The 25912-nt window shown below is 37.1% G+C and overlaps 1 protein-coding gene across 1 annotated transcript in view; it reads left to right on the plus strand.

Annotated features, from left to right (window-relative positions):
* Nucleotides 1-25912, plus strand: part of diaph3 (diaphanous-related formin 3) — a 363248-nt gene that overhangs the window by 228374 nt on the left and 108962 nt on the right. Inside the window, exons 19-23 of the mRNA XM_081358271.1 lie at nucleotides 4053-4148; nucleotides 5224-5318; nucleotides 11530-11631; nucleotides 16951-17190; nucleotides 20615-20744. Of these exons, the coding sequence (XP_081214397.1) occupies nucleotides 4053-4148; nucleotides 5224-5318; nucleotides 11530-11631; nucleotides 16951-17190; nucleotides 20615-20744 (663 nt within the window). The remainder of the gene's footprint in view (nucleotides 1-4052; nucleotides 4149-5223; nucleotides 5319-11529; nucleotides 11632-16950; nucleotides 17191-20614; nucleotides 20745-25912) is intronic.

Genomic DNA, 25912 nt, shown 5'->3' on the forward strand with positions numbered 1-25912 from the left:
GAATAGGTCTCTTTTCCTGTAGATTAACCCCGCTCCTGTGTTTTTCGAGCCGGTATCCAGACAGCCGTGTTAATTAGTGCACAAGACAATTATGCACTTCTCTCCGGAGACCTGCGTTTACTTCTTTTAATCTGGTGTTATAAATAATTAAACTTGTATTGAAACCCCCTGCTTTCCATCTGCTCATCTCTTTTCTCTTTTTTTCTCCATCTCTCTCACTGTCTTTTTTCCGAGAACTGAAGAGGGAGCTGTGTAACCTGTTAGTCACTGACCTCTGCGTTGCCTCTTTTGTTTTGTTGGTTTTAAAAGCCACACGAAAGTAAAAAGACTATAAAAAAAATATTTTATTCACTTTCTGAAAATCTTCATGCATGGTAAGCTAAATATGTACGGTTGAAGCTGTGTGTGCGCACAGGACAGTGAGAGTGTGACCTCATTTACCACAGTCATCAGAGCTGTGTGGCTCTAATCTCATTCTTCACAGCTGTCTTGTCAAATACCAATCCCCTTACTCACTCAGCATGACCATTACACACTCATTGGCTGTGCCTCAAAATGTTATGAACTACCTAGACAGCATTTTGGACATTGTAGTAATGTTCAAATTGAATCTACCTGCTTAGACAGCTTTTTGTTGATATCCAAGATAGCTACCTAGTAGGGATGGGCATTCGATTACATTTTCTTAGTCGATCGTCGGGAGAATTAACGATCGACTATCGATTAATCATTAATATTTTTATATTGAAATTCATTATTTATTTAACTTTTTATAAATTAAAAACGCAATGAAAATACAAAAATACAGTTTTTGTCCTCGATGAGATCTTTATTACAAGAAGATCAACTTGTGGCAGTGAAACTGGACGTTTGGTAGACTTGAAGATATGCCCTGCAGTGCTCTAAAACAGCGGAACCTGCAGCTGCAAGCCGGCGTTCTTAAACAGAGACCCATGGCCACTTCTTCCGTTTTCTGTGATCGGATAGCTATCCGATCGTGAAAAGACCAAATGTAAATGCCCACCGAAACGCATTCGAGACGGATTTAAAGGTGCCGTAGAATGGATTATTTTATTATTTTATAATGTTTCCTGGGCTGCCCTTATAATGTTAGTATGTTTATTAGATCAAAATTTGTTATAATTTAGAAATAAAAGGCATATTTCCTAGCCTGATTTCATTACCTGGTTTGAACACTCTGTTTGAAGGGGCGTGTCTGCTGTGAGACTTCAATGTAAACGCCCTCTGCTGTGATTGGCTGACATGCTTGCATATGAAATATCTGGCATTACATGTGGAACTATCTGGAAAACTTTTACTATTACAGCTATTATACGTTTTTACTATTACAGCTATCGGGATTAACGAATCGTGAGAAGTTTTTTAAGTATTTAGATCTATTCCAGCATTGAGCAGATGACAGCCTGTTGATCGCGTGAATGAAGATCTTATCACTGCAACGCGATTTACTGATGCATAAACAGTGTTGAATGACTTTGAGAGAAAGATTATCTGTCTGGACTTGAACAATTACACATCAGAAATTCACATAACCCACTGGTTCTCCAGAGGCTCGGATGAAGGAGCTAAAAAAATATTTTTGTGTTCATTTGTAGTTACATCCAAACACTGAACAACTGCCATGCTTCGTTCGCTCGTCTGCAAGCCACGATGTCTCTCGAGGAAAAAACAATATCGCGCTGGATCTAGATAACACAGTGTAAATTATCGTTAATAAAATCACTACTTACCGCTTGCAGGAATATAACGTTAGTTGAAATTGCCCCCTTCGTCCGTTTGAGACGCCGAGAGAAGCCTGGCTGCTTGATATTGTTCCAGGTTAGAAAAACAGTCCGTGGTGAAATGGGCAGAGCAAACTAACAACTTCGAATTAAACTGTAGCGGTATCCGATTATAGATAGATTATAGATAGATTATAGATAGATCTGCCATTTTCTCTATGATCCTCGCTTGTTTCTTCACCTGCAAAACTTCTGATGATTCGGCTGTGCAGTTTCGCCTGGCACTGAGCATGGGCTGGCTTATGCAAATTTTTAGAGGCGTACATATTAATGATCCCAACTGTTGCGTCACAGTTGGTGTTATGTGGAGATTCGCCTGTTTTTCAGGGGTGTTTTTCAAAAACGAGATTTAAATAAGAAAGAGAAAACTATGGTGTTTGAGACTCACTGTATGTCATGTCCATGTACTGAACTCTTGTTATTTAACTATGCCAAGATAAATTCAATTTCACATTCTAGGGCACCTTTAAATCCGATCGCTCAAACCACTTCAGCTAGGAGGAGATCTGAGACGCATTCCAGACGAAACTGGACAAGAGTAAATGCATCTGGTTGTTGAAACCACATATGTAAATTTGACTTATCCCAAAAATGCTAAGAAATAAACGTGTGAGAGCGTGTTATAGGCTATATGTCATGTTATAGCCAGATATGACGACGCTACTTCAACACGCATCACCACAGATGAGCATCTATTCATCAAGCCAACGTGCAAACTATCGCAAATCAAAGTGAAAGTCATTCATCAACACACAATCATCTTCATTAAAAGTAAAGAACCGAAATTATCTTACCAGGGCTGTTGCCGCAATATCTTGTTGCGGTCTTTGATTTAGAAATTTTCGCTGATGATCAATAAAATGCAGCTCATATCAGTTGCTTTCGGTATATGCATATATCGCGGGAATTCAAGATCGGATTTATATCCGTTTTGCAAAAACACATTTATGTGACCAGGTGTAAATGGAATCGTTTTGATAAATCAGATAGCTATCCGATCTGAGAAAATGCATGAAGTTCCCATAGAACTTCTGCACCAGTCTACGGATTTCTGTTGAGAAAGATAAGCATGTTGACATGATCTGGGATCAGATGCGACCGCAACCTGGTGACAGCCAGTCCAGCCGCCGAAAACACCCGCTCTGAGGGGACTGACGGATGCACAGGTACCTCCGCGCTAAAATGAATTCCATTGCTTCAAGACTCACACTACGCAACGCAACCTGCATTAGTTTAATCGATAACAAATAAACGTGATCGACGAAATTCTTAACGATCAATTATCGATCGTCGATTAATCATGCCCATCCCTACTACCTAGACAGTGTTTTTGGGCGTCATAGACGTCATAGGTGGCATTCGCACCACCAGTAGGAACTCTGAAGTGACGTAAACCGGCCAACAGCAAAGTCATTTAAGTGCTGCATTCAACAATGTCAACAACCCCATAGTCTAAAGGTTGTGAAGTGCCTGGACTTCGGCGTCGGTCCATCTTACCCGTTTACCATTTTTGTAGCGTTAGTTTGTTGAGTAAGTATATGGCGGGTGCTGGTGTTTCATATGGCATGCTTTCGGCCAGTCAATGTTTACTTGCGTCACTGGTAGTTCCTATTGTGCTGGTTTGACCCTACTCAGAATTAGGAGAAAATCTTATAAGAAGGCGTTCCTATAACTAAAATTGCTTCCCAGTTCCTGTGGTGCGATCACACCTAAAAGCGGGTACTTCCGCCAATAGTTATAGGAACTATAGAAACGTTCCTCCAGTGCAAAAGCCCCTATAGATCTCTTTACATTGAAGCAACCTATCTAACATTGTTTTGAGCATTATGGCCATTTAAAAGTGTTCCGTTTTCCATTTGGCACAAATTACATCACTCTCCTTCTCTCTCGTCAACAATCAAACATGTTTGCACAGTGTCATCCTACTCATCATCTGACCCCAGGAGTTCAACTTATCATAGAACCCCACAGGTCCTCATTAAATGCGTTTTTCTGGAAGCTTTGCTCTTTAATTATTCAGTGTTTTCTGTTCAGTTGTGTTTAAGATGAAATGCTAGTTTCTTTCCCACACGTGATTGACAGTAATGATGAAAAATTAAGTGCAGGCTAATGTGTTCCCACTGCTGTAGACCATTAGTCTGCTTCAAGCTTTGTGTCAGTTCTGTGACTGTGTTTTTCACACAGGGGTTTTTGAACAGGTTTTCTGCATGCATGTTGAGTGTGGTAATAAAGTATTATGATGGTTTTCAGCTCGACGTGAAGAGGAGGATCTGGAAGAGAAGAAATCCATCACAAAGAGAGTTAAAGAACTGAAAGTGCTGGATCCGAAGATAGCACAGAACCTCTGTGAGTATTATTCAGTTGTTTTATTTTATCTTATTTATTTTGTTTGATTATTTTAAACATTAGCTAGTGTAAAGGTGGTAAACAAACGTACGCTTTTTTTCCCTCAAAAACGCACACACACACACACACACACACACACACACGCACACACACGCACACACACACACACACACACACACACACACACACACACACACAAAAACACCCATCTGACATAGACCAACAATGACAAAAATAGTGAAAATAGGCATTACATATTGTAATGTTTTAAACTTGTGTTCCTATAGCATATTTGATGATTTCCATGCAAGTTATTTCTCTCCTGCTCTTTCTGTGAAGAAAGGTGTGGGAGTCAAAACAGGTTTTCAGGTGTCCTTTTTTCCCTTGTATCCTTCCATCTCTTTTTCTCTCAGAACCTTGGGGTTCACAATAACACCTGTCTTGTGCTGTTATATACAATGCATTTCGTGTCTCTCTCTTCCTCTTTCGCACATACTTCTCCTTGCACCTGTTTTTCAAACTTAAAAAAAAAAAAAATCTTCTGCCTCTTCCTTTTCTCTTTTTCTGTCTGTCAGTTGCACATATTCACACTGATTCATTTGTCCGAGTATCTCCGTGGCAATAAGCAGAGCTCTGTAATGAGAGGGGAATGGAGAAATTAAATGTTTCTGAACATCCCGGCAGTCAGATCGCTGTCCCTCACCCTTTTTTACCTATTCTGTCATTCACTTGTTTTCTCACCTTCCCTTTATTGCTGTTCTTCTAAAATCATATTTTAACTCAGTATTTGTGACAGATGCAGGCAGGGGTGAATACTCTTACCCTACTGCCTTGATATATGAATGTTATCCTGATTCTGCTGAAGTTCTCGCCTGGCCCTCATCTCGTCTTGTTGAAGTGCGTTTCAATTGTAGAAGAATTCAAGCTCATTCTTTCTTTTTTTCAGATATTATCAGCATGCAGTACACACACACACACACACACACACGCACACACACTTTAAACAGAGTGTGTGTGGACTGTTAATGAATTACTGCAGGGGGCTTTTGATGAAAACTCTCCCCCTCTCCCTTAGCCATTTTCCTGGGGTCATTCCGGATGCCCTACGAGGAGATCAGGAAAATGATTTTAGAGGTGGACGAGGATCAGCTAACTGAGCCCATGATCCAGGTAACATCACCTCTCTTCACCATTCATGACCTTTAAAGCATGCCCATGTTCAGAGAGGATAGCCACAAACATGAGGAATTTTTCAGCAGCCATTTTGACATTAGCCCCTTTCACACATACAGTCTTTACTGGTAATTTACTGGTAAATTAACAGTAACAGATCATGTGTGAACAGGAACTTTTAAAAAATACTGGTAAATTGTTTCCTGGTAAATTGATTACTGGTATTTGCACGCACGAACGCGATGACTTAAGAAGTCTGAATTGGGCCAATCATAAAGACTTATGAAGATGATGTGATTACTCCATGCTGTTTACAGTAAGATTTTTTTCTATTTTAAATTTTTAAATATGCGCTAAATTATCATCTTTGACCGTTGCGCCACATCTCGCAGCTTTTTCAACGTGTTGTGCTCGAGAACCTGCCTTTTCCATTCATCAACGCCGCGTGTTGGTTACTATTATGTGCATCTCATGTTTTTAAGAGCAAAAACGCGTTCTATTTGATCATCCGTTTTGCCTTTCACTCAGACGTCATAAAATGTTGTCAAATTGAACAGATAGAGAAACTAAAGCGCTTCTCCTACTGACATTGACACAGAATTTACCGGTATTTTGCTGATGATATGTGGATGGTCTTTTACCGGTAAAAAGCCAGAACACTGTTGCTTGTGTGAACAGCATATTGCATTTACCGGTAAAGACATTCTGGTAATTTATGGTAATTTACTGGGATTTCTGTTTGCAAGGTGCCATTGTCCAGATCTGTGTTGTACGGGACTTATATAACTTGTATACATGGTAAAATTTACATTTATTAATTTATCCAAAGAGAATTTCAAATTAGATATACAACAAGCAATTCATCTTAAGCTGGTAGTTACATGAGAAGTGTTTGCAATTCAGACTGGGCTTCAGACTGGGTCTTCTGAATAAATTTCAGGTATGAACACGTTTACAATTCCGGAATCGAATACTTGAGGTCAGGAATCGGATACTTGTTATAAAATTAAAATGATTAGTTTGTCGCGCTGTTTTCTGTGCTGCACATACATCCAAAGTGCGCACAGAAAAAAGTGATTTTAAAACATTCAAGCGCGAGACGACTCGCGCTCTGTTTTCAGTGTTGCAGGCATGTGTAACTATATTGGGCAACTCTGACAGCAGCTAATCAAACAACAAAAGATAAAGAGAAAAATAACTCGTTCTTGACTGAATAACTTTTTAAACTATATTTGAAATGTGTATTTTATTTATAAAGTGCAGTGTTATTTTACATTTGATTACAGTTTCTGTACCTGAATATCGTATCTTTGTTCAGTTGTATCTATTTGTTTTGATTGCTATTTTTTATGTTATTTTTTTATTACTGAGTGTTTACTTTTCTTTAACAATGCTTGAAATGTATATTAGTTAGGCTAGTCGTTTTTCTATGGTATTTTTAAACCACAGGCAGAAGTTCCTTGTGTACGTGTTCTTTAGCTTGTTGATTTTTGTTCATGATATTCAGCTACAATTAAATGTTTTGCAATAAGACTAAATGTGAATGATATCTAAGTTTTTTTTACTTATTTTATTTTTTCCTTATTGGAATCGAAATTGGGAATCGATAAGAATCATAATTTTATCACGATAACATGATAACAATCGATATATTGATATCGACTGATATCAATATCAGTCGATATTGATAATTATCACGATTAATGTCAAATCTTTATTTATTTTAAATTTAAAGGCAGATTTTTGCTCCTAAGTTAAAGTTGTAAAAATAATTGTATAATATAATATAATATGTATAATAATACTCTTTATTGTTAGAACATGACAAACACTTCACGTTTTTGAATTCTTTGCACTTTTCCACATTTTTTTCCTTGAAGTAAATATCTTAACCCTCTGGGGTCGACAAACGCGCCCGCGAGTTTTGCTGGATTTTCGTCACATTGTAGCACAATAAACTTGAATTACTCCATCATTTATGGTCATACAGAAAAAAGAAATATAAAAAAAGAATCTGTGATATTTCTACTTTTGTATGTGTCCACTTACAATCAAATCAAAACATTGTGCTTTTGTCAAATAAAGAAAATAAACAGGGTGTGCTTTCTGCCTCCCCGTCGCGGTGAACTTTTTTTTTTTGAGCACGTCTATAAACTGAAACCAAACTCAGCGAATACTTGTCACACATTTATGAGCCATATACCTTTGTAAACATTTAAGTGTGTACTTTTAAATGATCTGATTCAAACTGAAAACAAATATTCTCTGTTTAAGTAATTTGTATAAAACCAACAAGATGTCCAGCTTCTCAAACGCTTCCTCATTATTTTTAATTTGGCCACGCCCACGCGCGCAAAAGAGATTCACATGCAAATCTCCACATGGAACGCGAAAAAACTTCACAAGTCTCTGCTTTTCGTCGAGTTTGAAAGACGCGCCGTGAGCTTACATTGGATTTACCTCAGAAGAAGAATGCAATTTGAAGACAAGAAAGATGTAAGGTAAGAAATTCTTACATATTAGTTTGTTATTGTTGCATAAATTTCACATTGCAGTTGAACTGTTGCTAGATATATGGTGAATATTATAATATTTAGACCCGTGTTTACTGTTACTGTGTTTGTAGATATCTGCTCAAATGTAGACATGTATATGGTAACCGTAATGTTTCATATTTGGGAACGCGATCGCGTTTGAAAAGCACCAAACGGCTTCATGTTTTTACTATTATCTCATTTCATATCATCATAACGAATGGAAACATTTGAAGTAACATGATAATCAATATATTTTTCTCTAGCTTAGTTGTTACTGAAATCTTTTGGAAGATTTACAGGCTGCTATAGGTTATTGTTATTATTATTTTATTCAGCACTGCGCATAGCCTATGCCTACAAGGCACAACAAACCTAAAATTTATTCCCAAAATCGTGCAGGCCTTTCTCTTGATATCAGTATGTTCACTTTTTTATTTTTTTTTCAGGGCCCAGATGCCACTGAGTCCTGCTGACTTCAACATTCACATGAGTCTCTGTACATGAACATGGTAAAGTGAAAATCAAACACCTTGGAAATGAAAGGTATGTACAATGTTTTTAGGAATGGCGCAAAGGTCTCTGTCTTTGGATCATTGTTTTCAATAAGTGCTTTTTGTCATTTGTTTTGTATCTTTGGATTATGTTGTGTTGTAAATAAATCCAAACAATCAAAAAGCCATTCTTTTTTAAATCTCCTCATTCTTGATAGGGCTTGATGGCTCCTAATAGGGCCGTTAGGGGAGGGTCTTTGTCTTTCTCAGGTGTGAAAAGCTTACATATTAATGATGTGATCACACCTCCCGCATAGAGCTTTCTCACACAAAACACGTCGTACAAATTTTAAATCAATATATTGTCTTATCTGAATGAGCAGTCAGGGTGATTTTCACTATTTTGGAGCAAATTTTCTAGGCTACGTGATACAATTTTCAAAAGTCTTGTGAAGAAATAATCAGTATGGGTTTCATGGCCTTATTTCAGTGAGAATTTTTTTTTTTGTATTTTCACAAACCACGCATAAATGTCATTATCTCAAAACTACAAACTTTTACATACATGCTGCTGATATATTATTGTAGCAGAGTTTGTGCTGAATACAGTGTAATCAGACTTTAGCCATGAACATGTCACAAGTAACAGAAATAAGCACAAATGTCAGAGCATGTCAGAACACCTCCAGGGCCCAGAAAACAGCTCAGACCCCAGAGGGTTAATAGAAAAAAATATTTCTTGGTTTCTGCATGTGCTAATGGGTGATATTGTTTCTAGTCATGAAATAGGTTTTTATTGCCTGACTTTGACGCATATCTTTAGCATAGTTTGCAGTGCAGGCTGCAATATTATTATTACATGTTTTGTCTCTTAGAAATGCATATTTGACAATGAGTTGACAGTTGTAGTATCTGGGTTAGGATGCAAATGTAAATTTGTTCATTGACAAAAACAGTAACATTGTAAAAATCGTAACCTAATTTTTATATGGTAAAATGTACATATTCTAACTGTTTTATTAAAATTAACCAATTTACCATAACCGTATCATGCATTTAAATCATAACCACAGTTAAAACCACACATATAGCACCTCATCACCATGGTAGAATGTAACTACAGTATATGGTTTCTATGGTATTTGTATGAAAAACAGCCTAAATGGATTTAGTATAAATGCACACACTCTTTTTTGTTATTTTAAATGGGAATGATAAACAAAACACTAGTATTTATCTGTCAAAATTATGGCAAAAAGGCAAACTACAGCTACGGATTCTACTTTACTATGCAAAAAAAAAAAAAAAAATGCATAGAAAAACAAAAAGCTCACAGGAAGAAGCATACATTGAACCACAACATAATCCCTCTAAAAAGTAAGTAGTGATACTTTTTAAATTCATTGCGATGTTGCCAGGCAACTGTAAACAACTTTGTTACACAGTGCTTACACCAAATACATGCAGCATGCACATCAGAACTAATTTGCTGTCATTATAATCAAGGCTGCATCACTATACACTAGTTTCTCCATGGTGTTGGAATTTTTTTTAATTGCTCCATAGATGTACTGTACGATGGCATAGCAGAATCTCTACTGTTTGGCATATTTCTACATGGTTTAAATGCATATATTTAATTTTTGTTTTATAAATACATTAAACAATCTCTCTGTATTTTATCATTCAGCATTGATGTCAGGCTCAGGTTTATGTATTCTTCTGTAGCTTAGTGCACAGCAGGTTCTCATTCACTATAATAGTTTTAAAATATCCACTACTTAAGATCTATAACAGAGCTTTGTTGTTTTATACTACCACTTAAAATCAGCCCCATCTTTATCTTAATGACTGGGATGGGAACAACAGAAATATCCATCTGCATCTGTGCTTGGTTTTATTTTGTTGATGTATGAACGTGGCCATCCATCTATTAGGTTCAGGCTCATGCTCATGTTCATGTTCATGTGCACTAATGAAGTGTCTATTTGGAGATGAGCTAGACCAGTTCATCAATGGGTTTTTGAAACTTTAAAGTTTGTTTCTGAAGTCAGAGACTCAAGAGTAGGTTCTTTATTTCCAGACTCTAAAATAAAATGTTTGAACCCCACAGATAAGCGGTTAATTAAAAGTGGATTTATATTGTAGTACTTTATGACAATACCTATGAGTTACGAATTCTTCTTGGAAAAATAACAAGATCACAATACGTTCATAAGTGAGAATTGCTGAATATCCATTTATATCTGGGATTTAATGATCTCATGGAGACTGACGGTTACATGAGAGGTTGAGAGAACACACGCTGTAGATAGACAAGTTCACATGATTGCATGCATAAAGAGGATTAAATTGCTGCTTACACCATGTTTTGTATTTTATTTTTTTAAGCATTTACCTTTTATAAGATGGATTTAATTGTTATTGACACCATCTGATTGGGAGAAAGAGACTGAAAATGGGATAACAAAACATCACAGGCCTACCGATGCTTTGACATAAAACCATATATTATGGTGAAGCTATGTTAGCCTAATGGTGTGAATTGCTTTCACGTCATTTCCAGCTTTCTTTGAATATCAGTGGATGTCGGACTTTCAATGTGGAATCTCATGTATAATTCTATAACTGGCCAAAAGCAGTGGTTATAATTGATAACTTTATATTGAAATATTGCAAAAATAAATATTTCAATATAATTGTTGCGAAACAAATTATAACATTTGTATTTTTAGTTAAAGTTAAAATAATGGTATACAATATAGTTATTGATATAAAATAAACAGCATGTATCTCAATACAGTTATTGCAATCTAAATGCTAGCTTTGCTTTATTTTTTTAAATATAGTTTTAGTATTGGGTCTGCTAATGTACAGGTTGCAGGTTCATTTCCAGCCAGGGGCGACCCATGAACTGGAAGTTTACTGAGATCAAGTACTATTTTGCCCTTGAGCAAAATGCTTAACCCCTGAATGCACCAGGGAGATCTATCGTCCATTCAATTAGTCTAGTGTGTCATTAATTGCCAGTGAGTCGATTTAGATGAGGAGCACCACTAAATGGCTAGAAACTGGAACTAAATCGGCAACAATTAGATTGCAGGTTAAAGTTGAACTTCTAATTGGATGAATGTAGCACACATTCTTTGTAACAGTTCTTTGTCTTGTTCTTTCTTCCAGACTTTTGTAAAACACCTGCCTGAACAGGAGCAGCTGAACACACTGGTCAAGTACAAGAGTGAATATGCCAACCTCTCTGAACCAGAGCAGTTTGGAGTAGTGGTAAGTTATTCCATGCACGAACACACATGCCCTCAGTGTTGCTGCCACTGTATTCCAAATTCTAAACTGCTTTCTTATCAATTTACCTTTCAGTGTAGTGGAACGTCCAGTTAGAAGTCATCAATCACTCTTTATTTAAACTTTTCTCAGATTGATTTTGTGTCCGTCCCTCTACACGAGATTTAATCTCTTAAATTGAAACCGATATTATCATCTTGTCACAAACAAAACAACTACATATTGTACAACCTAAGAAGTATATTGTTTCTCTGAACAGAGAAAGAATTACTATTATTCTCTAATGGAAAATACATTTGGTCGACCTGGCACATTAACACAGTTTTAACCCAGTTGTCTTAAATTAAACTATTACTAATAGTTGTCTCGAGCACATTGAACTGACATAGGAAAAAAACTGTATTTCCTCCACTCCTCTTTTGTTGCTGAATCTAATCTGAAAATTGTATTTTGCCAGAATTTGGATTTTGCAGTCTGAACTAAATGTGATTTCAATAGAAAATGTGTTTCTTTTGAGTTTAGGGGTACACAGTATATTTGCACCATAGAGATATTTTAATTTATCAATATATACAGTATATATGGGTCAATTTTAATATTTAATTGTGATAATTTTCCTTTTTTTTTTTTTTTCATACAAAGTATATTTAGCCATAACATTAAATTAATTATCTGCATATCAGTATTATTTATCATGTCAGTGCATCTCCTCTTTACTAAACTGTTACCAGTTATAATTTCCAAATTGTTTCCTCGTTATCAAATCAAATTTGTTTAAATCAATTCTTTGCTAAATGAACTCAACTGAATCACTGATTGGCTATTGAATTAGCATCTGACTGACTTTGAGTTATCGTTATGTCTGTCTTATGAAGCAAATTTTGTGAACGTGTTTTAGATTTGTTTTTGTTGTTGTTGTTTTTTACAGAAAAAGGTAAATCAGGTTTTAAAATCAGGGCTCCAGACTGCAACCAAATGGTTGCATCTTACAACCTTTTTTCTTGCCACTAAAACTTTTTAGAGGTTGCACTGGTGTGACCACCAAGTTGCCCAACTGATAAGAGCTGATATTTCGGTTGCATATGAAAAACATCAAACCTATCATTCTGAATTTTTTTGGCCACATTCCTGCAGTGTGGCTTCTCATAAGAAAAATCAAATACCAATAGGAGCGCAGAAGCTGATGATGCAATTAGTCCCCCAACATCCTACATCCTATGTTTATACATCCTACCTGTGACATAGCTTACAGCTGGGATCTTGTTTGTACAGTCTGTCAAACAACAATCGTAAACGACTATTATAAATTGGGCAGTGTACACCTGGCTTTAGGCTAATTACACTTTATTTTTGAAGACACACTGGGATGCTGGAATAAGAGAAGGGGGACTTGCATTTGAGAAATGAAACGGAAGTGAAAGAAAGGCACGAGGGAGTTGCATCATGCAACAGTGTGGCTTGCCATTGTGTTTGGGGTGTTTATGTAATGAGGGCTATGGAGCTACGGTTTATGCATGCGTGGGCAGCAGGAAATGATGCATTTGCAGTTCAGAGAACTATCCAGTTCAAAGGGAATTCTTAATCTCTCATAGTGCCATTGCAAGCAGTTTTGTACTCTTTGTTCTTTTCTGGAGCCAGAACTTTGAACCCTTTGTTTGCATCCTGCTAAGTGGACCATACAATATAGAATGTGACTACCGTAACCTTAAGATCATATTGGGTGATTGTGTGCAAGCGTGTGTTTGTGGTGCTTCTACCCACATATGTGATGCTTCTATTTCAGCCATCTGCTTTAATACCTCAAATGAACTGTTTTAATGGCTGCATGTGGTATTTTTAGCTTCTGATAAACTGTTTCGCTTTAGTCAGGTGAAGCTGAGCGTAAAGAATTACACCTCTTACTGGAAAACTCTGGGAAGAGAAATGTCCTGTTGCCATAGCAACAGTACCCCCCCCCCTTTTTTTTACAGGTCTTAGTTCAAGGTGCACAAAAAGAAAAGTTTAAATCAGGCAAACTAACTCAGCCAGACAATAGAGGCAGAAAGATGAAACAGGTGTGTGTGTATCCCGTTCCCCATTGAGTCTTCCAGCAGCCATTATACACTAGAGACGGAGTGAGTGTGTTCAGGGTCTACTGGGACACACACACATTGAAACGCTTCTGTTGATCGGCAGGCACTCTGGGTGGTTGTGTGAAATGATGATTTAGCTTCCTGATAAAGAATAATACTTGAAACACTTGAAAAGTTGTTCCCCTCTGAATACCGTCACATACTGAGTGGCGGGCATGACGGCATTACTTCCACTCCCTTTTGCAGGTACATTTGAAATTATATTTTAAAGGGTGATTTGAATGGCTTACCTTGAGGAGACTGTGCTGTAAAGTTTAGCTGGTATCATACCGTTTTCCCTATGGGTGGGTGGATTTGAATTGGTTTCATGTACTTTTTATGAGCAATGGGTAATGCATAGTCAGGCGGTTAGTATCACAAATTAAATGTGTGAATGTATGTATATGTGTGTATGTATATGTATATATGTATGTGTATATGTATATATGTATATGTATGTTTATATGTATATATGTATGTTGTGTATGTATGTATGTCTCAGGGTTTGGTCTTTTGCTCTTATACGGTATATATGCACACACACCTGTTCAAAAGGTTACGGTCAGTATATTTTTTTGCAGAAAATTAATACTTTTATTAAGCAATAAATGTATCACAGTTTTATAATATTAAAGTGTAATTTTAAGTCTGCCGGATAACGCAAAACTTTTGATGGGTCCAGGGCTTTCGTGAAAACTACAGATTATACTTATGCACTTTTGTACGGACAGTCAGATCAACAGATGGTTAATAACAGAACAGTTATTGTATTTGTAAGTGTAGGTTTATCACTGAAAAACAGCATTATGGTAAAAATGGAACATAATGGCAACAGCTTACTTACCGTACGCAACAGCATTTTGCTTCGGGCGGAACTGACAGAATCGCCGTTTCTTTCAGGTTTTTTTTCTTTCAGTGTGCTCACGAGTGCGATTGCTGTATTCACAACTGCCCTGAAGATCCACAACAAGTGGGGAAACAAACTTGAGTTTGTTTCAGTTGAACAAAACAAGACAGGTGTGAATACAGCCTAACTTAGTCCTGCTAATCATTAACTGAAAAATACAAGTCTACACCATTATGTCTAAATGTTTGCTAAGAAGTATTTCCCACTCAAGCAAGGCAGCATTTGACTCTGGTCAAGCCTATCCATATCAGATTTGTGGGAGTGGCCTTGGATGTTTTCCTACCTATTTGACAAAAGAGAAGACAACAGCCTTTTTTCCCTTCTTTTTTCCCCCTCTTGTCAGGTAGAATCAATTTTAAAAAATGTCAGCATTCTACTGCCAGCCATGTTTAAGGCCTTTTCCTAATGGTGAAGTACCCATTTAATCAGCACAACTGTTTCCAACACTTATAACAAGAGATGTTTCTTAAGCACCAAATCACCATATTAGAATATTTTTTGAAGGATCGCATGACTGAAAAATAAATACAAAAAATATGAATGTGCAAAACTGTTAAAAATTCTAATAAGATTTCTTGATTATTTCCATTTTACTGCATTTTTGATCAATGCCAGTTTGTTGTCTGTTAAACATTGTTATTGGACAAATAGCAGCAAATAACACTTTTACACTCTGACTAGATTAACGTTTGCATAGCTGCTTTTGTTCAGAAGCTGCTTTTGTTTGCATAAAGACTCCCAACACTGATCAAAGAGAATATTTGCTACTGTAGACAGCACTCTAATTGAGATGTGAAATGTCTAGACCACATAATGTCAAAATTGACCCTCTTTACTGTCTTTATTTCTCTGGTCTTACTGAATGCAATTCATCAGTGTTTAGCTTTTCTAAAGAAGAAAACAAAACCAAATGCTTGTTTGTTGTTCTATCAGCTTTCACTGACAATCAAGGCTGTGTGGTGAAAAAAAAAAGAAAAGAAAAAAAACTGTCATATAATTTGCAAGATCCAATCAAATCCTTTTGAATAAAATCAATTCCCACCCTACATGATTTTCTTTTGGAATATTATGTATTTATTTTTACAGTTGCTAATGCGGTTTCATGTTGTTTATGCATGGTAGCTTTCAGTTCAGATTCTACAAGGCAACATGTTTGCTAAATTTCCAGCTTCTCATCATTTATTCATTCATGGAAGCATCATTTTATACTATATTTTGATATATGGTCTGTCTTTTTTCATTGCACCACATGTGTCCGGTGTCAGTCCCCAAAGTGTTTTATATACCTGATCTTTGTGATTTCCAACTTTACTGAAACTTCCTGATAATTCCAACTTTTTTGTCTTCTAGAAGCTCGAATGAATAATTCATTATATGTGCTGGGTGTGAGTTTTATGGAGGGGGAGGGTACAAATCCCCCTCAAACTTTTATGGCTGGGAGAGCTTTGAATCGGAGTCTGTTTCATTGCAGATTAGCGCTGCCTGACAACACAGAAGATGTCTTCTACAAGTTTGCTGAATGTTTACACACATAAATTAGGCATTTGGCTTTGCCCTATTTTCTTTACCTTGTCTTCTCAGTCTCCCTTCCTTCTTTCCATCAATCTCTTTTTCAATTTGGATTTGTTTTGCTTTTGGTCCTTTGTCATTTGTCTTCAAGGATGAAATGATCCCTGGATTAGTTTATACACACATCCAGACTGATTGCACTGTGCGTGCATATACGAGAGATGATATCTGATTATGGAAAACAACTCTAGACATATTAATCATATCTCCGTATTGAATATCTCAATTACACCCTTAATTTGTGATTGCTAATTGGCTTTTATGGGGTAAACTCTGGCCTCCCCCCACCCCCCACACAACTCTTAAATGCACACTACACTCACAAACACATATATGCATGTTTGCAGGCTTTGAGGAGAAGCAATTTGAGATGAATGAGAGTTTCCACCATAAAAACATGACTCAATAAAATTAATGTAATGAACTAGTTTGTACTGTATGTTATTTCAGTTAGAATGTAAACCAGCATGCATTGCAATAAACTCTAAATTCATCTTGTACATCATTCAGATCGGAAAGAAATGTATATCATTCAGATCTGAAAGAAATGTATTTCATTCAGGAATAAAGCTTTTGTTTCTGATTTAGAGGTGTTGTATTAAACTTAAAATCAGGAGAAAATTATAAGATTACTATTTCCATTTGTTTCCTTAAGTTCTATTTCACTGACATTTAAAGCAACCATGTTTTTCTGCTTATTTTATCTTCTTCCAGATGAGTAGTGTTAAGCGTCTGAGGCCCAGGCTCAACTCAATCCTGTTTAAGCTGCAGTTTGAAGAGCAGGTGAATAACTTGCGTCCAGACATCATGGCAGTGAACGCAGCCTGTGACGAGGTGAGGAAGAGCAAACCCTTCAGCAGGCTGCTGGAACTCATTCTGCTCATGGGGAACTTCATGAACGCCGGCTCACGGAACGCCCAGTCCTTCGGCTTCAACCTCAGCTCACTCTGCAAAGTACGTACAGAGAAAGAGTTTGTGTGCGAGTCACATCAACCGCTTGAGTTTAATATCTAGGGCTGGCACACTTTTTGTCCACATTTTCTCTATGGAAACATCTACAGAAGTCTGCAAAATGGATTAAAGTAAGTCAAATGTGTTAAATGGATGTATTTGTGATTCAATGGATTTCTAAGCCTACACTTTTATAAAACAACAGCTTTCAAACTTCTGGATCAAATACATGAAGTCTAGAGGCTGTATTGGGCTGTTTTCATGGAGAAAGTGTATTCCTTGAGAACCTCCGCCGATGTTATTATTTCATCCAGTAAAGCCAGCCCTTAAGGCATTTATGCATTCTGCTATCCATATTTTCTCCTTCTGTGAATTATTAGCCCCTTTATCAGGTCTCTTCGTATTAGAAACACGCCCACCCACATGAACCGTGGGCATTTTCCATCAAATTCTCTCCTCCTGCTCTCTGTTTTTGGGAAGAAGCCGATAAGATGATAATTTATGTCTGATGTTTGTGGAGGAGCCAAAGCTGAGTCACCATCAGGCACGAGCGTCCGGCTGCTGCTGCTTGCGCGTCCTTCACTTCCCTCCCGCACATTTCCCGTTACCTTGACCCCTATCGGTCGGCCCATCTAAAGTGCCTCTCGCTGAAGACGCCTGGCGTTCAAGAAGATCTCATTTGATTTAACACTATCAAGCACTCAAGACCACAATAGCCGTATCTTCTGGCATCTATCAAAGTGCAGAGACCAAAAACCACTTTATGGTTTCTTCTTCTGTTTTCAGAGATAAGTCTCAGAGTAATGACGTAATGCAGACATATATGTGTTTGTCGGTTTGTCTTTAATTCCTGTTTAGTCAGGTGTGTTAATGTAATGCCTAATGGATTTTTAAACACAGAACATCTTAGCAAGAGTCCTAGCATTGTGTTAGCTAGTCTAATGATAATGTTTGGGTGAAATGTTCTGATTTAGGTGAGTGGGGAAAGGGCAGAAGGGCCGTATAATTAATTACCACAAAAGCCATAGAGATTTACTTAGGTTTCCATGGTGACTTGGCATTGGATTTTATCAGGCTTGATCCGCCTCTCTTCCTTTCTTATTAGCCATCCATTTTTTTTTCATTACTACTGTACTTTCACTCCTTCCCTTTTCTGTGGTGCTAAAAATCAGAGAACGGCCATCACTGCATTTGTGACTTTCTCTGGCATAATGAAATGCCTTCCTGCTCATCATGTCACCTAGATTAGAAGACTTGATAAAAGACCAAAGACTGTATGTGGACATGCTCACATTCAGACATTTTATAAAGGAATAACCGGAAAATTAAATGTCAGTCATTATTTACTCACCCCCATGTTGTTCCAAACCCAAATTACTTTTGACATTTTTCCATGAAGCTGTTCAAATATCTAAGAATAATGAACACAAGTCATTAAGACTACTTTTATTATATTTTTAATAAAATGTGTTAAAATAGTTTTTCAAGTATTATGTTTTTTCCTTTTGAAAGTTTTTTTTTTTTTTTTAGCCTTTGAGCTTTTTCCTTCCATATATATTTTTTTCACAGTCCCGTGCAAGGCATATGGGCTTGGAATTATATTAGGGGTGACCAAATTGTGACAGAATCTACATTTTATTTTAAATTAGTCTTTTAAATAAGGATTATATCTACAGTACTGTTTAAAAGTTTGGGGTCAGTAAGATTTTTCTTTCAATGTTTTTGAAAGATGTCTCTTATTGTCACCAAGGCTGTATTTATTACAATTTAAAATAACTGTTTTCTGTTTTAATATATATTTATTTCTGTGATGGCATGGCAAAGCTAAATTTTCATTTAGCCATTACGCCAGTCTTCAGTGTCACATGATCCTTTAAAAATCATTGTAATATGCCGATTTGGTTGTCAAAAAAAACGTTTATTATTATTTTCAATGTTTGGAAATCCTGATCCTTTTTTTTTTTTCTATGATTAGAAATTTCAAAAGAACATTTACAACAACAATGTAATTGTTTTTACTGACACTTTTAATGAAAGTATCAATTGCTTTCAAATAAAATCATCCATGGGTACCGGTGATCTATAATATTATATATAATATCAACACTTGTCTTCAAACTTGTCCTAATATCCACTTAAGGGCCTTGCGTATCAGATGGAGTGATCCGTCCTCACTGCCGAGAGGGAGACTAGATCTCTACATCTGCACATAGTGATGCAGTCCCTGATGGGCAGGAGTAACAGAGAAAGTGTGTCGGTTTCTGCCTTTCAAGTTCCTTGCCTGAGGGCCCATCCTGATGTTCTCTCTTTGCCTCTGTTGATCTGATTGTTTGTTTGTTTTATTCTGAGTTTAACCTGTCAGTATCTTCTTATTTTGCTCACAGTGGGTTTATCCGAGCATATTTTGTTGTCAAAGGATTTGAAAGCGCTTCTCTTTGAGTGTGTGACTCACGCGTCACTGTTTGATCTCATCAGCAGAGGACGGTTCAGTATGTCTTGGACGTCAGAATCTCAATGAATGTTGTTGAATGTTTCCTGTAAAACTTTTTCATTTGAGAACCGATATTAAAGATATTTGTCACAGACCTCAGTGAGTTGAACTACAGGATAAGATTAGATATTTTGGGTTTCTTTGTTCCATTATAATTTTCGTACTATTTTGATTAAATATATGCACAAGCAATTTGTAGAATATTTTTGTTCCAGCTTACTACATAGGATTTTTGAGAAGCCCTAGTTTCGTCCCCCGCCATTCGTCTAATGCTTCACGCTTTCCAAATGTTCTGACACTGAAATTATCCAGTTGAACCCAGTGTGTATATCCAGCACAAAGCTTCTGTCAGAACACATACATTTAAGAAGAAATGGCAGCACACAAGATAGTGGTGAGAACTGAAATGGACCAGATGGCAAGTCGATTTCTCCAATTTCATCTCTCATTTCATAAGGGCTTATTTGGAACTCCATTTTCACTTCATCTCTATCTCTATTTCTCACTCACCCCCCCACGCTTGGTAATCAAGCTTCTTAAATCGTCAAGCTACACCACCCAAAAGAGCTTAATAATGTTTGTGCTATCTGCGTTAATCAAATGCTTTTTGCTCTGCCTTTTACAAAGGCTTGTATCCTTGTGCCACGATGATAATCATAACTGACAATGAAAATGTCTTGCTTTTCTTGTCCGGCGGCAATTTCAGTGTACTATCAAATTAACTTGTCAGACGTGAAAGCAGCGGACGTCAATGGCTTCCTTCAAGATTCTCTCTCCGTTTCTGTAATGCTCTGAACAACCAAATATCTGCTTTTTTTTTTTTTTTTTTTTGATGGATGTATTTATTTGTTTCTATTTTGAGTTAATGTTCCCACATTAAACAATTGTTTTCCCTGCTTCTGTCTTTCTCTATCTCTCTATCTCTCTGTGTCCCAGCTGAAGGACACTAAATCGGCTGATCAGAAGTCCACTCTACTGAATTTCCTGGCAGAGATCTGTGAGGAGAAATACCCTGAAGTGCTGAAGTTTGTGGATGATCTACAACATGTGGACCGGGCCAGTCGAGGTACTCAGAAACAGTGTCTGTTGTAAATAAATCAGTCTTATTTAATTAAGTATTGCAATGCAATTACAATATTGTGAGATATACTTGTATTTTATTTTATAAAAAAATAGCAATGCTAAATTGTTTTGCTATTACTGTTTTATTTTTTGCTTTTTAATTTATTTTGCCTTAATTATACAATGCTTTAATTAGTCGAGGATAGTTTGCTGGTTTAAGGTGATTTAGCTGCCCTAACAACTCCCTGGCTGACCATCTGAAAAGTGGGGGGGGGGAAAGTATTGTTCATAGCTGCCAACATGAGACCTTACTTTAACTGATTTTTAACATCACTCTCACATGAACTACCAGTATCTATGTTTGAGTTTTTGTTGACTTCTGTAATTCTTGATGTCCTCTGTGCTGCACAGCCTCATTTTGCTGCTCACACTCTCTCAGCAACACTAGACACAGAGATTATGTCAGCTTGTGTGTGTGCGTTTGTCCGCTCATAATTATAAGGCCGGTGAGTTGTGTCAGATCTCCGGATCCTTTTATTGTAAATCTTAATCTGAACACATCACGATTAGAATCCACTAATATAAGCTGATATTTTCAGACAGTCTATGTCTATCTGCCTGTGTGTGTTTTAGCAGACAGAGAGAAGCCGAGGGGCCGTTGTGTGAGGTCACGTTGCCCTCGGCAGCCCTAGAGGCAGAGTCACAACAGGACCAGAGAAACTCACTGCGTTACCTAATGCTTCCAGAAAGCAGGGTAGGGAGAGTTTTGGCAGTGCAATCAAACAGGATTATAAGAGAGAGTGATTAATAAGATGCCCTGCCTATATGTCTGTCAGCCTTAGAGAAAGTATTTACAAGGAACTTAAAACTTGTGTTTTTTTAAATGAAACATAAGTCAGCAGGAAATGATGGAGGGCAGGACTTAGTAGTTGGGATTTTATTGGATTGTTAGACTTGTTAGGTTGTAATATTATTGGTTAATATCGTTGTTCTCTGGCTGTGTAGTGTGTTGATTGCATCAGCTGAACATGAAAGTTTCACAGGCTGGGAATGTTATTACATTTTTATACAATATTAACTATTATGATTTATTTTTATTTTTATTTTTATAATAATATACTTTGAAGAATGATTCACAGTAAGACCAGGGACATTTATTAAGACCTAATGGGGTTGATTTTTGATTCATGTTGACTTAATTACGAACTGTTAGCTGAATTTGACCTAAAAAAAGTGAATTATGTCATTTAGTCACCCTCACATTGCTCCAAACCCATATGGTGTGCTTTTATGATGCTTTGCTGTCTTTTTTTTCTTGGTGCTTGATGGCTTATGGTCACAATTTAGTTTCACTGTATTGAAATGAGCAGCTCAGACATTCCTTTTGTTTTCCAAGGAAGGAAGGCTGGAGCAATGTAGGTTTTTCTGTCATGTCCTCTTTCTCCTACTCTGGCTCTGCAGCTTTTTATTACTTTCACTTTTTTTTCTCCCTGTCTGTCTCTTTCTCTCCCGTTCCCCATTTCATTAGTGCTGCCTGCTCTTGTGCCCTTCATCAAAGCTGAAATGGCATTATGGGTAACATATCCCCACCACACTGAACGTCTGTCCCTGCACGCCCCTCAGGAAACAGCCTTTGATTGTTTTACAGATATTACTTCCATTATTCTGTCCTTTAGAGCTCACATTTGCAGATGTATGTTTTTTCTCCTGGAGATGCTTTCATTAAGAATTAGCTATTGTCATTCCCCAACTATTATGTTTTTGTCTCCCATTGTGGTGCGGTTAGGTCTAGGGTGATTCCCTTCAGTGGCTGCTAATGGAGGGTTCATACAGTACATGTGTGTTTCTTTAGTGTTTTTTTTCAGGAGCACCTGCTGACTGTTATTGAGGCTTTCTTTTACATTTTTATTTCCTTTGGCTCACACTTTGATACCAAAGTGGCTCTTAAGAAAGGGCACCTGAAACATAGTGGATGCGTTTCTAAATCTAATGAGCTAACTACCTAGACGGCAGCTTTGTCCGAAAGCTGAAAAATACTGCTTCTGCAGGCAGCATACAGTAGATGTATCATTTGCTGCCTATGATATCCCACAATCCTGTGTGTTTTGATTCTGTGATCTAAAGATGGTGTCTGAAAGATGAAATTGGTTGTTAGTTTGTGTATAGATGTATACTTTTTTTTTAATGTAAACGCAAACAATCCTGCCATATATCTAAATTCAAAATCATTTGTCTTTGACCTGTACAGAAACAACACAGATTAATCATGATGAAAGTTTGTTCCAAAACTTTTATTATACTGTTCTTTTTAATTTCTATTACCGGTAATAAAAAAAATATTATTATTTTTTTCACAAAAATATATTGTTTGAAAAACATTACAATAAAATATTACCAAACCCAAACTTTTTAATGGTTTGGTACTTTATTGTTCACAAGGCTAATTGCTTAGGACATGTCTCCCCAACATGCTGCATAATAATACTTTGTGCATGAATAAATGTATCTTACAGATATTCAAATTGACAGACATGTCTGTAGGTGCTGGACTCTTGGGTCACACTCAAAGTGTCAGTGTCATCTACTTCTGACACTGTACTGTGAGACCAGATAGAGACATTTACCTCTCTACATTGACTCCATGAGAGGGAGCTAGAGATGAGTTTTTGTGGCTAAAGTGAGGTTTTTGCATTCAGCTTGTCCTGTCTGGTTGTGTATGCACTTTGGTTTTGATTCAGCTTTGTACTGTTCTAAATGTAAAATGTGTGCTTTGACTCTATAGACCAAGATATGGACAGTGTGAGAGGCACAATTAGTTGCTAAAAGCCTCAAATTGTTCTTCGTGCATGTTAAAAATCATTAAGGACAACCCCCCCCCCACACACACACACACACACACACACAAAGTCTGCCTTAACTAAGCAGATTACCGTTAAATAGTTTAACATTTACACAATTCCTCATGAAAATGCAATAAATAATATCCTGCTAAGCTGAGCACATATAAGCCAAATCTCAACCCATGAGGTTCAGTCAATGTGTCCCATCACATTAAGCTAACACTGTGCATGGAACAAGATCGTCCCCTCCTAACAGTGTCTGCTTAATCAAACCTGAGCCTCTTATTAAAGTCACATAATTACCTCATCAAACTACCAGCATGTGTGAGGAACAGGTGAAAGATGCAGGCCTCCCCGTTCATTATGTAATAATAATGAACCAAATATATCTCTAAAAAATGATAGTTTTATGTAATAGAGTCTGCTAATAGGGCATTGAACCTTTTAGAAATGGTACGCTATAAAGCTGATGTGTGTAATTTCTGAAACAAACGCACGCACGCACGCACGCACACACACACACACACACACACACACAAATAAATAAATAAAAAGAGCATCAATTTTAACCTCGTACATCCTAAATGAGTCTGCACCTATTCCGTGATGTGTGTGAGAGAGGAACACTAATGTGATTTCGATAAAATGTTGAGAATAGTAACCTCCACACACTGTGACAGGTGTTCATACAATTGACTACGCACATTTACACTCCAGTTGAAGACACACTTCAGATGTGCAAAATGTAGCATTTACCATGTGATAAAATGCTGTTCCAATTGTTAACATTAGTCAACATGAACTAACAATGAAAAATACTTCCAAAACATTTATTAATCTTAGTCGATTTGTATTTCAACATTTATTAATGCACTACTTTTTATCTGTTAACAATATTTCATGGATCTGAGCTAACATGAACTAACAACGATCAGTATTTTGTTATCTAATGTTAACAAAGATTAATGAATACTGTTACAAATAAATTGCTCATTGTACTAAAATTTTTAACTCACATTAACTAATGAGACCTTATTATTAAGTGTTACCCTGCTCTTTATCAATGCTATTATCTTTTTTTTTCTTGTTGTAATTGCATAGATGAACCAAACACATCAGATGCATTGCATAGAAAACAAAAATTGCAAACAAATGGCAATAAATTGCTTTGAAATAAAAATATATATAAAATAATTAACACCAGTGAGTCCTCAGTTAAAAATGATTAAACAGCTACACTGTTGACGTCTCATACTGTGTGTGAAAGAAGAGACGTCAACTCTCTCTACTTTTTTTGTTTGCTGTCTAGCTATAAAAAGGACTCACAACAGATTGTATCATAGTCTTCTAAAGACATACTGCAGCTTTGTGTGAGGAACAGACTTGAAATTTTCCCTTCCGTTATAGCTCTGAAATCTAAAAAAAAGAAAAAAAAAAAAGAACTTGGTTTCTGAGGAGTGTTTGTCATCTGGACACTAGGGATGCACCGATTGTTTGGCAACCGAAATTATAAGTAAAAAGACGAAATAATTTTTGCCGAACAATGAGGTTTTTGATGACATGATCAAATAGTAACCAGCGTAGAGTGAGAGGTGCATGCTTTATAAATGCAGCAAACATGTCGGCGGTGTGGAGAAATGATCCAGGCTGAGTTGGATTTGGGAAAGCTGCTAGGTGATGGAGACCAGGGGAGGAGTGGCAATCGGGAGAGTCTGGACTTTTCCCGGTGGGCCGGTAGTGTTTTGAGGCCGCGAGGGCCTGATAATAGTTATACATTGCAAGTTCTTAGCAACACCATCCGGTCAAACTGTGCAGCCTCTCTGCTAAACCTGTATGACGGGCCGCATCAGCCTCTTATTTTAATAGAAGCACAGGTTAATCAGAAAGCACTAACGAAGTGCAGGTCCAACCATGTCTATGATTTTAAAATATATAGGGGGATCAGTGAGCGGCTCCTCCCCAAATGGCATAGCCTGTCGGCCTATGACGTAAAACCATCGAACACATCTTTTTTTCCTCGTCACGTTTTGGAAGTCAGTGTGTGAGTGAGTGGGCTGTTTACACCTGTCCACTTAATGCGCTTTCTGCGATCGGATAGCTATCCGATCGTGAAAAGACCAGGTGTAAATGCCCCCCTGTAAATGCGTTTCGCATTCGAGACGGATTTGAATCCGAATCGGATCGCAGCTGAGCATCTACTCATCAAGCCAACGTGCAAACTAAGTGAATCAAAGTGAAAGTAAGTCGCAGACGCTTAACACAATCATCTTCATTAAAAGTAAAGAACTGAAATGATCTTACCACGACTGTAGCCGCTCTCTCTTATTGCGGT

The sequence above is a fragment of the Scardinius erythrophthalmus genome, assembly GCF_964197995.2.
Source record: "Scardinius erythrophthalmus genome assembly, chromosome: 25".
NCBI classification, from domain to species: domain Eukaryota; kingdom Metazoa; phylum Chordata; class Actinopteri; order Cypriniformes; family Leuciscidae; genus Scardinius; species Scardinius erythrophthalmus.